Here is an 11,547-nt window from a genome sequence, read left to right as displayed (position 1 = left end):
CACCCTCTGATTTGTGGGTGGGTGGGGAGGAGAATGTTGCTTTGATGCTCTATGCCTCAGTTTCCCCATCTGCAAAGTGGTGAGTAAGGATCCTGGCCAACCTTTGTAAAGCTCTTTAAGATCTGTGCTTAAATGTGCTGTGCAAGTGCTAAGTTGCATTACTTGGAGGATAATCTCAGTCATGAAAGGGAGTCATACTCAGGAAAATGGAAGTGCCTTGTACTCTAGTGGATAGAGCAGAGGACTGGGAGTCAGGGCATCTTGAATTTTATTCTTAGCTCTGCCACTGCCTTGCTGGGCAACTTTGTGCCACTTCACTGGTCAGTCCCTCAGTTTCCCTATCTGTTAAAAAAAAAAAAGGGGGGGGGTTGTTATTCCCTAGCTCGCATGGCATTGGTTAACACAACGTGTCCACACACGTCCGCCCAGTGCTTCGAGATCTTCCTCGGGAAGGCAATGGGGAATGGCGACACGGCCTTTATTTAAAGGCACGGTGAATGTGAGGGGGTTTGGAGAAAAACGTTTGCATGGAGTGAAGCTGAATTGAGAGGAAAAGAGGAGCCCTGACATCTGGATGTGTGTCTGTCGTGATGCTGAGTTCAATTGCAAGCCACATACTTCTAATGCTGCCACATTCCCAGGGGCAGTTTTGCGATTTTTCTGAGATAATGAAGGGGAGTGTGGTGGGGGGTGCTGATTTAAATCTCCCTGGCACAAGGGCCAGGTCCACTTACAGGGCGTCTCTAATAGGAATGTGAAGAGAATAGGCTTGACAGCTCATTAGAATGTGATCCCGCCCCCTTGTTTTCTTTCTTTTTTTTTTTTTGTCTCTTCAAGTGGATGGAAACACTCAGGAAAGAAGTACTTATTTGCTGAGGTAGAGCAAAGGCTGAGGAGGGCTTTGCCAATTTGCAGCTGGAAAAAGGAGCACGGAGAGAAATCAGAGATGATCGAAACTTAGAGAGAGAGGTACCTGAAATCTTGCATGGGGTGGAAAGGAGCTAGGAAAGGAGACACAAGACTCCACATCCTGACAGCTGTTTACAACACTGGAACTGATTGCTCGTCCTCTTATTAAAGCCAACGAAAGACAAAGCCAGACAGGGTTTGGCTTGGGACAAGTTTGTCTGCTCCTAATAGACCTAGGTATCTCGGATTCCTTGTCTCTCCCAGTTTTATGCATGCGAGAGATCAATTCTCTCCCTAGAGGACTGAGTCCTTGGTTGGATTCTGACACGTTCTGCTTCTCCAGGAGAAGAGCGATTGTAGCAGCTTTGGGTTTTCGTTGTCCAGCATTGATGAAAGAAGAGAGAACCGATGGGGGCTGGTCATTAAGGAAAGGGTCCAACAACTAAGCTGAGGATGGGCGGACCCCATTGAGGCACCCTTTGAATGGTGCATAAGGGTTTAAATGACAGAAGGTGAAATCTCCCATTGAAAAGGAACAAACCCACAACCCCCCTCCTGGGCTCATGTGCTGTCACTTCTGGCCTGAGCTACAGTTGCCCTGAGCCATTTGACTTTCTAGGTTTCATAGTTGAGTGAATTTTAATTGAGATCTGAAGACTTGGTGGAGGTGGGGGTGGGGTAAAATTTTTAAGGCAGAGTTGGGGGGAAATCTCCACCACAGTTTCCATTTATGAAAGCTCTGCGGGGCTGAGCAGACTGACTTCCTTCTTCCCCCCCCCCTTTGCCTGATCAAACTGCAGCTGTGGATCAGAATCTGCAAACAAATAGATCCATGTCGGTTCAATGTATCCAACTTGAACAGAGGATCTCTCCAGAGACAAGCGCGTTGGTGCGTGCTGATTTGACATCATCTACCAGAGTGGATCATCTTCAACAGCAGTAACTTCAAAAAGAAAGAAAGAAAAGAGCCATCTGTATTTATTATTTCGTTTTGCTCCTGGAGAGTATTCAGCCTCAACTCAACACCCCCTTCTAAGAAAAAGCCAAAATGAGGGGCTGGATCTGGCTACTTGTGGCAACTTTACTGTGCCAACAGCTCTCTCTCTTTAGAGTGATGGCAGCAAAGAAAGAGAGAAAGAAGATGAAAGAGCCCAATCAGTATACAGAGCCCTTCAATGCGACCCTGTCCAACAGTGAAGAACTGCATGGGCATCCCAAGGTATGTATTACAGTAACCCATGTGTAGTCAATGCACTGAGTAGTTTCTGGATGTAATGTGTGGTTGGATTATTTTTTCATTGATCCACCCAGTCTTTTAACAAAGTCCTTTCCTCTTGCAAGAGAGAGGTGTTTAGAATATTCTTTCTGTGGCATGATTTCTCATTCCCCCCCCCCCCCCGCACCCCTTCAAATGACCAGAATGCTAGGGATGATGATGATTTATTACTTTATTTACTTGCATTACTAATGTGCCCATCCTGGTAGTATCTGATCATTTATTAAGGCACCTGGTTTACGGGAAGTTTGTTTTAAGTATGCAAATTATCCTTGCTCAAAAACAGCTGTTAGTTTCCAAGGGGATATCCGGGTAGCCCCGAGTCAATTGGCCATCCTGATGCTAACATTCCAATATCATTAGTGTGCGTCTGTTGCACGCAGGCTTTTTGAGCTTGGGATACGATGCTAAAGCAGACTTAGATGACAGTGGTCTGAGCCCCTGAGTATGTCTGAGCCCTGTCTGCACTACAGCTTCCACCAGGGAAACTGCACACATTGGGAATTACAGGTCAGAAAAGTCCTAATGTAGCTAGACAACCTCTGCCAGGAGATATCCAATCGCTGTTTGTGTTGGGAAGGATTTGAGACACTAGTAATAATGCATGAAGGCAGATGTATATAGTAGGATCCTTGTGTGAAAGATCAGCATAGACTATGTCTAGTACATTAATGCCTGCTAATGCTGTATTACCAGGCATAGCAAGTGAACCAGTTCTGCAGGGTGAACCCTTTCCAGTAAGTGTCAGTGAGAATCAATCCCATCTGAAGGCTGCAAAAATTTGCAGGTCAATTGTTCAGGGATCCCAGAAACCCTTTAAGATACAGCCACTGAGAATTCACATTGAGTGATGGGGTGGGGGGTGGAATTAAAAGCAGGTCCTGGGATTAGGAGCAAGACAGAATGAAAGGGAACTGCAGCAGTGAGAAAGAAGGGAGTAACCTCCTCCATCACGCAGTCCCTTTCTCTCTGACACACACACAAAAATGTCCCTTGTTTCAAATGTAGATGACCTCTAAAATGTGATTTCTTTGATCACGAGCATTAGGGGCGGCAGTCACTATAGCAATGGAGGAACAAACTTGTCAGAAACTGGGGGATGGCTGGGAGGGTGCATTAGAACAATTGGGCTGACATTCTAAATATCCCATTCAAAGCCATTGTGAGAATAATTGGTTAAGGTTGGGCAGGTCTGGGAAACTGTCTTCTATATTAAAAAGCTGGTGGCTGCTCTTAAGTGATCATTAGGGGAATATAGGCTGTATTTCTTCCCTTAACCTTGCACTGCTTATTGCAGACTTTGTCCTTGCAGACTGTGTTAATTCTTGGCGGGCTCATGCTCCTGATCTCAGTCCCTTCTCCCAGTCACCTCTTTAAATGTGTCCTTCTCCTTCTGCACGCTGGCCCAAATTCATCATGGTGTAACTCCGCAGCATTCCATTCAGGAATGAATTTGGCCTGCTGAATAATTTATCAGACCGTTAGCAGTGTGTGTCTTGCTTTCAAACTTAAACAAAATCTAGTCCGGGTTGAAATTGATATAGCAATGTAGGCATTATTGCTAGAAGTAGTGTAGCTGTTTCAAGGCAACACACACACACACACACACACACACACACACACACACACACACACATATATAGTAATTGTTTAGAAGCTGCAGCTTCTCAAATTGAACTACCTTGCTGCTTCTATGGCAAACCTTTTGGCTGCCATAACAGGTTGGTGGTGCAGTGAAGACAGCATCTCTGAAATAAAGATAGTGCCAAAACTAAATTCAAACACTCCGGATCTTGTTTGATATCCAGATCCAAAGTTTGCAACTTGAACTTCTCATATGGAGAGATCTTATAAAGTGAAGAAGTCTCAGTTACTAGTTAAGGATTGTTTCGCAATATATCCAGACTGTGGCTGAGTGTGTATTGTATTTACATTTATATAGCACCTTATGAGCCAAGGGGTTTTAGACAAACTATAAACATAGAGCACCACTGAGCTGCATCCACCTCTGGGGTGAATGTCAACTGCCATCTATAACAAGCAACACTTTGATCAAGGACACCAGGGCAAGCAATTAAGTAAATTGCCACAGGACCATGCAGGAGCTGAGTTTTTAAGGTCTCATCTGAAAGACCCCACACAATAAACAGCTTGAACTTTACATATCTACTTCTGAAGCTGACCCTGTCAGGCTTTGAATCTGTGGGCCCAAGGAGTCTAGAGGTTTCATACCTGATCTCGAGATCACAAGATGCTTTACAAGGTGCACTGTGTGTGCAGTGCCATTGAAATGAGTATCTTCAGCTCTGGAGAGGAAGGCTCTAGCTAACCAGTGCACAGCTTGCTGCATGAGAGATATGATACATGTTTTAATACAGACTGTGCATTAGATGCAATTGTACTAAGCTGCCTATCTGTAGGCACAGGCAGCTCAATGCAATTAAGACTAAGTATCCATTAGTTGAAAATAATATTTTACAGCATGGTTAAATTGCCAAAGCTTTTGTTTAAATCTGCCTTTAAAATCTGGTGCTGCCTAAGTGTTTGATCACAGTAGAAGTTCACTTTGTATGGAGAATTTGCAAAAGTATACTTTCCCCTTAGCCATGGAAATGCGGATCCCAGCACCCACTCAGCAGAAAATGTCAGGATGAAGTAACAGGCCCCTGGTTCTTCCTTTCAATTCAAAGTGATTGACTGTTGAAAGACAACTGTTTAAATACCCTATAAATAATATATGTGATGAGAGAGATGAGTAGCCAGAAATTAGAGGTTTGTACTTGTAATCCATACCTTACGGAGAATGGTAACTGGCATGGTTTGAAGAGGCAATTACTCTCCTTAGCTAAAAGAAAAGGAGTACTTGTGGCACCTTAGAGACTAACCAATTTATTTGAGCATAAGTTTTCATGAGCTACAGCTCACTTGAGTGTAGAGATCAAGCAGCATGTAAAGGACTGCATGATTTGTCTGTATTGTTTAGAACTCAACATATTAAAACCCACTTCGGAAGTATCCCTTCTCATATGCTGGATGATGATATCCCTACCTCCAGGGGTGGGGTGTCAGAAATCAAAGCTTCTGGATCTCACTCATTTAGCTTGATCACTTGCTGGAAGCTGCTTTTTCATGAAGACTGAATTAGCCTCTTTGGCCACCACTAGGATTTGAAGATATTACCTTGGAGGAGTCTCATTTGGTAAAGGTGACCTGCCAAAGAAAAGAAAAAAAATCTGGCAGTGTGCTTTTTCCCTTTGGTATTGTGCATAAAAAGGCTTAACCGTTTGTTTTTGTTGTTGCTTTTTGAAAATCAGCTGTCTTTTACCATACAAATTAAGATCTTGTTTACCCTTGAAGACTTTGTGATCACCTGGAGAAGGCTCAAGAAAGTGAAATCTGATTAGCTGAGAGGAGAAGTGATTTTTATTAGGCTGCTTAAAACTCAAGTGTGTGTTTTCATGTGTTTAACTAGATATCTGGGAGGCCCATCTTTGTGGTGAGACCACACCCCGGCCTTTTCAATTAGGGGCTGAGAAAGCCCCTGAACATACACAGCTCTCTGGAATCATCCAGGGAGACCTCTAACTAAATCTGGGAAGTGGAGCACTTGACACTCCTGATATTCCTAAGGACGAAATACTATACATGTTTAAAAAGGGCAAAATCCCATTTCCCCTCCCGCCCCCCCCCCCCAGCTGGGTCATTTTTAAAGTGATTTGTCTTGTTAAGTATGTGCAAAGAGCTCTTGTCTTTAGCCCAAGGGTGGACTTTCCAAGCCAAGGACATGATAAATTGATAGAGATGGTCAGGGAAACTTGTCTGTGAGGCAGTCCCATTTCAGTTTGGCTTGATGCTTTGGCCACTCCCATGTCATCCACCAGCCAGGCTTATACCCTCCTTTCCAAAGGCGGTGCAAGGCTCCCTCACCCTGATGTGCAGGGACCACCTCCAGGAACAAAAGGGGAATTCTGTCTCCACAGTCCATTCAGTCCTTAGCTTCACTGCTGAGCTTGCCAGTGGTATCCATACCCACTCAGTATGGTGCTCGGTCCCCTTTTAGGGAAGGCTGGGCCTGAGGTCAAGGAGCTTTGGCTAACAAAACTGGCTCTTTCAGCTCAGCCAGAAGAGGCTCATGCTTTCAGATACAGAGGCCCTAGGTTCATTCCCTACTGTTGATCCACCCACATCCAACAATGGAGGGGTTCAGGAATAGTTACTTGTCTGATGGGAAGATAGCCTGGCAATGCCAAAACAGCCATCATGTGGTAGCTATTGACCAGTGCTGCTCTGGGATGGATCTGAACTGGCTGCCAGGGGAAGTTAATGCTCTTTATCCTATTACCAAGCCATTGAAATGTCTAGTGCCCCTCTCCTAACTCCTGTCCCAAGATAATGGCTTTACATTAGCGCAAGTAACTGATCTATGTTTTCCCCCCGAAGGAATCAGTTATTAAATCCTTTATTCTAGGCAGGATCTATTGTAAAAGGTTTTTTAAAAAATACCTGAACAGAGCTGGATCTGTACTTAGATTCAACTGCTGGAAACAAGAATTGTACTTATATTGCAGCACTCGGGTATGACTGGGCTTTAAACCAGAACCTCCTGCCTAGGTGTGTTGTCCTGTTTGATGGTTTTAAAAATCTCCCTGGGCAATTGCACTGGGTGCAAGAGAAGCCTTTTGTGAGCTAATTTCTGCCTACCCTGACCACCTGAAGAGTAACAGGTTATACTAAAAGCAGACTAGATTATTTTCACACACAACATGTGAATAATGATGACATTGGACTGCATGTTACCTGACAGAGGTTAGTGCTCACTTGGTCATCATCTTTTTGCCTTCACTGGCATCTAGCTAAAGTGCTGCCCTGCGTGCCCTAAGAATGCATGAAGCAAGCTGGCTAGGAAAGGGTCATTTCTAATAGGGCCTTTCAAATGGGAGGGTTTTACAGATTTGGCCCATGCAGGAGTCACATTCTGCTCATCACTGTGATGCAGCCACCTCTGGGGTTGAACACCTCTGCTGTTCAACAGCAGCAGTGTAGAATGAGGAGAATATTGTGTATCCCACTGAAATTGTGGGGAGAATTTGAGGTAAGCGGAATTTTACCCTGGTTGGAGTTGGTGCCAGAAGTGTCTATGTATCTTTTAATAGTCATGAAGTGCTGCAGGAGGTACCTGGTTTTGTATCTCCCCTGAGTGCTATTTTGGGGCACTTATTCAGCACCACTTCCTTCACCACTTTTGTCTTTCCTTGGCAGTCCCACAATGAGGTAGCGCCTTGGTGTGAACCTGCTTATCTTGTGAGATCTGATAAGATCAGGGCTGCAGGCAGAAAGCTAATTATCCTTGCACTCAGCTCCCATTAAAGGATGTTTGGGAAGCCAAGAGTGGGAAAAGGATGGAGGTTGGAGCTAGCAGAGTTTGTATTCTTCCATCAGCCATAGGAATCGGAACTGGCTGCAGCCTAAGGTGAACAGGCAGATGGAAACTGAAGGGCAGCTATGTTACTCTGCTCAGCTTTCAAGTTGTCTTTGGAGCTTAGTTTGTCCATGGCAAATTAATAGGATTCACACAGATGGGAATTTCTAAGGTTTGAGGGGTTTGTGTTTAATGGGTCAATCTTCCCTCCTTCCCCCACCCCTGAACAACCAGTGAACCAACTGGTTCGTGAACAATGTAAAGGCACGTCTGTTCCAGGCGCTAGGTCTAGTGAGAAACTAGACCTTGATCCTTCCCATGGACACTGTTAGCTACTGGAGCCTCATTTTGATCCACTTGAAGAAAAGAATCTAGGGGAGCCTTTTGATGGCAGAACCCAAGTCAGGCTTTCACAGCAGCCAGCAAAAGCAAATGTAGCGACCGACATCATGGGGCTACTAGCAGAGTCTGAACTTGGGATTTCCAGCACTAGACTCACCAAAAAAAATTTTGTAATGTTTCGGGTTGAAGGTTTGGTTCAGTTCTTGTCTTAGCTGAACAGATTCACCAATTCCTGAAAAATAACCAGGACCTGGTCTACCTGGGCTTTTTCATTTAATCTCCTCCCCCCTCGATCTACTTCTGTGCCACTTTTTCCTTTCTGTTTGAATCCTGACCAAAACCCAACAGTCCTTCCATTTAGCCAGTCCGCTGGAGTAGCACAAAGCACATACCACCTGTGGTCGTGAGATGTGCATGTTTGCCTCACTTGGGAGATTGTGCACTCAGTTAAAATTCAATTCAAGGAGACTTTATTGGCATGACAAGCTCTATGGGTATGACCCAAGCTGTCTGTGAGAGATGGGTAGAACCCACTCAGGCTAGAGGGTTGGTGTTTGATACCCTGTGTCATTACTGTCCATGCCTGACCCACTGTGCTGGGAGCTGTAACAGAGAAGAGGGTATTCATCACCCATTTGAGGTTGACTTAGAATGGTGTTACAAGTAACGCCCAGCCCTCAGCGAGTAATGCAGAGCAATGAAATAGTTGGACTTACTTGGTCTTTCAGTCTGCAAGCAGCTTGCAAGATTTTCTTGAACTAATATTATTTATTTCCCAGAGTACCTCACTTGGATTTCTCTTCAGGAGTTGGAATCCTATGAGCACAGTGTAGTACGGCTCTGTCTAAACTGTCTAATTCTTCCCTTTCTGCAGTGCCTTTCCCAACCCGTGCTCTGCCTGTAAGTTCAGGGATCTCTTCACCTGCCACTTCAATACAGCTAGCTCCGAGTCCAACTCTGCCACCTTTGTTCACCCGGAGTAGCACTTACTCCTGCAAGTAGGCCTACTGACTTCAATGGGATTCCTTGTGGGAGTAACGGTGACAGGTGCATGCCCTCAAAGTGGATTAAGGCAACTTTCTGAGAGACACAACAGTGTTGGAGCAGGGGAGTGAAGAAGAATTCCTCCAGTTAAAAGCAGAGGGCCATTTTAGAGAGGAATTCCAGTTGGGATTTGGCTAGGAGACTGAGCTTAACACCTCTGCTGTAGTGAAAATTCTCATGAGATCCTTCAAAACCACATGTGGTCAGGTCCTTGGTTTTACGTCTTGTTAATAACCAAGAGTGTGTGTAACCATGAGTTATTAGTAGCTGCCATGGGATTTGTCAGGCTAAAAAACAGCGATATATCATTTTTAACTAGTTCCAAACAAAATACTTTACTGGGGTAAGTCATTTGTTACTAATTGTACAATGGGCCTGATTGCGCTCTTGCTAGTGTAAATCAGGAGTAACTGATGTCCAGAGGCTTCACGCTCCTGTAAAACTGGTGTCATCAATAGCAGGATCAGGCCCAATTTGTGGCTAGTCAAAGGTTAATTAATTTATTAAGAGAGCAGGGCTTGTTTTCCTAAACCAAGAATGTTAACTTCAGTTTACCACAGTTTACCACAAGAGTTTTAACACAAACCATAGATACTGTGGTTCTTCATTGAAGAAAATGCTTGACACTAGTGAAGATAGCTCAGTGGTTTGAGCATTGGCCTGCTAAAGCCAGGGTTGTGAGTTCAATCCTTGAGGTGGCCATTTGGGTCAAAAATTGGGGATTGGTCCTGCTTTGAGCAGGGGGTTGGACTAGATGACCTCCTGAGGTCCCTTCCAACCCTGATATTCTATGACTCTAAGAGGGGGACAAAGGAGTGAAGAGAATCATGGCCAATGGTGGGAGACAAGTTCATTAGCCTGTTCAAAGGTAAGGGGCACTGCCACTGTACAACCATTCTCTCCCTCCCCTCACGATCCTTTCCTGTGTTACTAATGATCCGTGAAGATATTAAAGGAGCAGGAATGTATTTAATGTTGACTTGTCTACCTTGTAAAGTAGTTTGTTTACTTTTTTCATTTCACTCACTCAGCACAGATGCCGAAACAACACTAGCTGGTTTCATTTTGGTTTCCAATAGAGTTGCATCAACCAACTGGATCCCAAATTCACTTTAACTTCCGGGAAGTTCACATCTTGCTCAGGATACAAACTTTGATGCTTTGAGGTCTCTTCCAGTCCTACATTTCTATCACTCTGTGATTCAACCTGCACTGCTATCGACAGTTCATTCCATGATGGGTGAGGCCAGGCCAGAACTTAAGGCCTGTGTGGTGACAGCGGGCTACACAGGCTGTATTAGTCAGCCCTGGAGGTAGAGAGCCAGACGGCATCAGAGCGTCTGTCCGATCACCCAATTGCAGCCCAGTCTGTTTCTTATCTACGATAAGGGACACGATGGAGCTTTAAAAAGAAAAGGAGTACTTGTGGCACCTTAGGAGCTTTAGTTTCTTGTCTGTTTCACAGTCTGGTTCTCATGCACTAGCAGAAACACTTTTGTATCTGGGTTGCAAAGTAATGTTAAAAGGTCTGATCCAAAGTCCACTAAACACTTCAACGGGCCTTTTGGATCAGGCCCCTAGGACCTGATTTTCATCCAAGTCAACGAGAAATCTTCCACCGCCTCCAGCGGGGCAGCTTTGGGCCTATAAACAGCAAACCATGATGCCGGGCCCATCTCCTACAGCAGCCTTTGCTTTGCCTGGATTTTGAGAGAGAGCGCTCTCAGTCCCGGGCAATACCTGAGTTGGCTGCAAGCTCTTTCTGGCTGCCGGAGCCTGCCTCTGCCAAGAAAAATAAAGAGGCTTGCATGCTTATTCCGAGGATTGCTCATGCATGCCATAGTAATTAAATAATAATACCACAAGGATGGAACATTCATTTTAACCGTCAATCACCCTTGCGCTGGAGAAATTGGGGAGTGCCACGGCTGCCTTGCAGAGGGATTTGTAATTCAAGGAAGCTGCTGGAGTGATGGTTTTTTACTTCAGGAGGGTTTCTTTGTCATTTCTTTCGCTGGGATGTGCCATCTGGGCTTTTTTTTCCAGTGGGGTGTCTGCTTTCTGGCTGACTTCCGTTCAGCACATGGAAGGCTGAAGACAGTCATCCATCTTCACTGTAAATGGATGGGTCAGCCCAGAACCATCTGCCTGTCTGCTGATTATTTAAGCAGCAGGGAGAGGGCTTTGCACCTGATCTGCAGCCCAATGAAGTCAATGGGCATCCTTGGGTCTGGCCCTTATTTGCTAGCATGGCTCAGTGTATTCTGATCCCTAAGGAACCAGCCTGTAGGTGACACTGTTGAGCTTCTGCCACATGAGCCAGCCCGTTCCACCAGGGACCAAATAATCCTGCCTTCCTTTCCGCTGGAATCCAGTCGTGCTCTTGTTTTGTTCTGATGAGGGCTTGAGGGAATATACCGCACCACCTGAGCCAGGCACATTTATTAATAGGCCATTTCCTTCTGCTGCGTGAGCTGCACCACAGACCCACAAATCCCACTCACTGGGGGAAGAAAGGCACCAGTTTCCCTTGGCCGAATGTCAGGCAGACACTTGT

General features: G+C 45.1%; 1 protein-coding gene across 1 annotated transcript in view; it reads left to right on the top strand.

The window, feature by feature from the left end:
* The first annotated feature begins 1,957 nt into the window (after positions 1 to 1,957).
* The window catches only part of C1QTNF12 (C1q and TNF related 12), a 36,943-nt gene continuing 27,353 nt past the window's right edge, over positions 1,958 to 11,547 (top strand). Inside the window, exon 1 of the mRNA XM_077837501.1 lies at positions 1,958 to 2,128. Coding sequence (XP_077693627.1) covers positions 1,958 to 2,128 — 171 coding nt within the window. The remainder of the gene's footprint in view (positions 2,129 to 11,547) is intronic.

The sequence above is a fragment of the Eretmochelys imbricata genome, chromosome 18, assembly GCF_965152235.1.
Source record: "Eretmochelys imbricata isolate rEreImb1 chromosome 18, rEreImb1.hap1, whole genome shotgun sequence".
In the NCBI taxonomy this organism is placed as follows: domain Eukaryota; kingdom Metazoa; phylum Chordata; order Testudines; family Cheloniidae; genus Eretmochelys; species Eretmochelys imbricata.
Note: the sequence above shows the minus strand (reverse complement) of the source record. Positions and strands in the feature narration are given on the sequence as shown.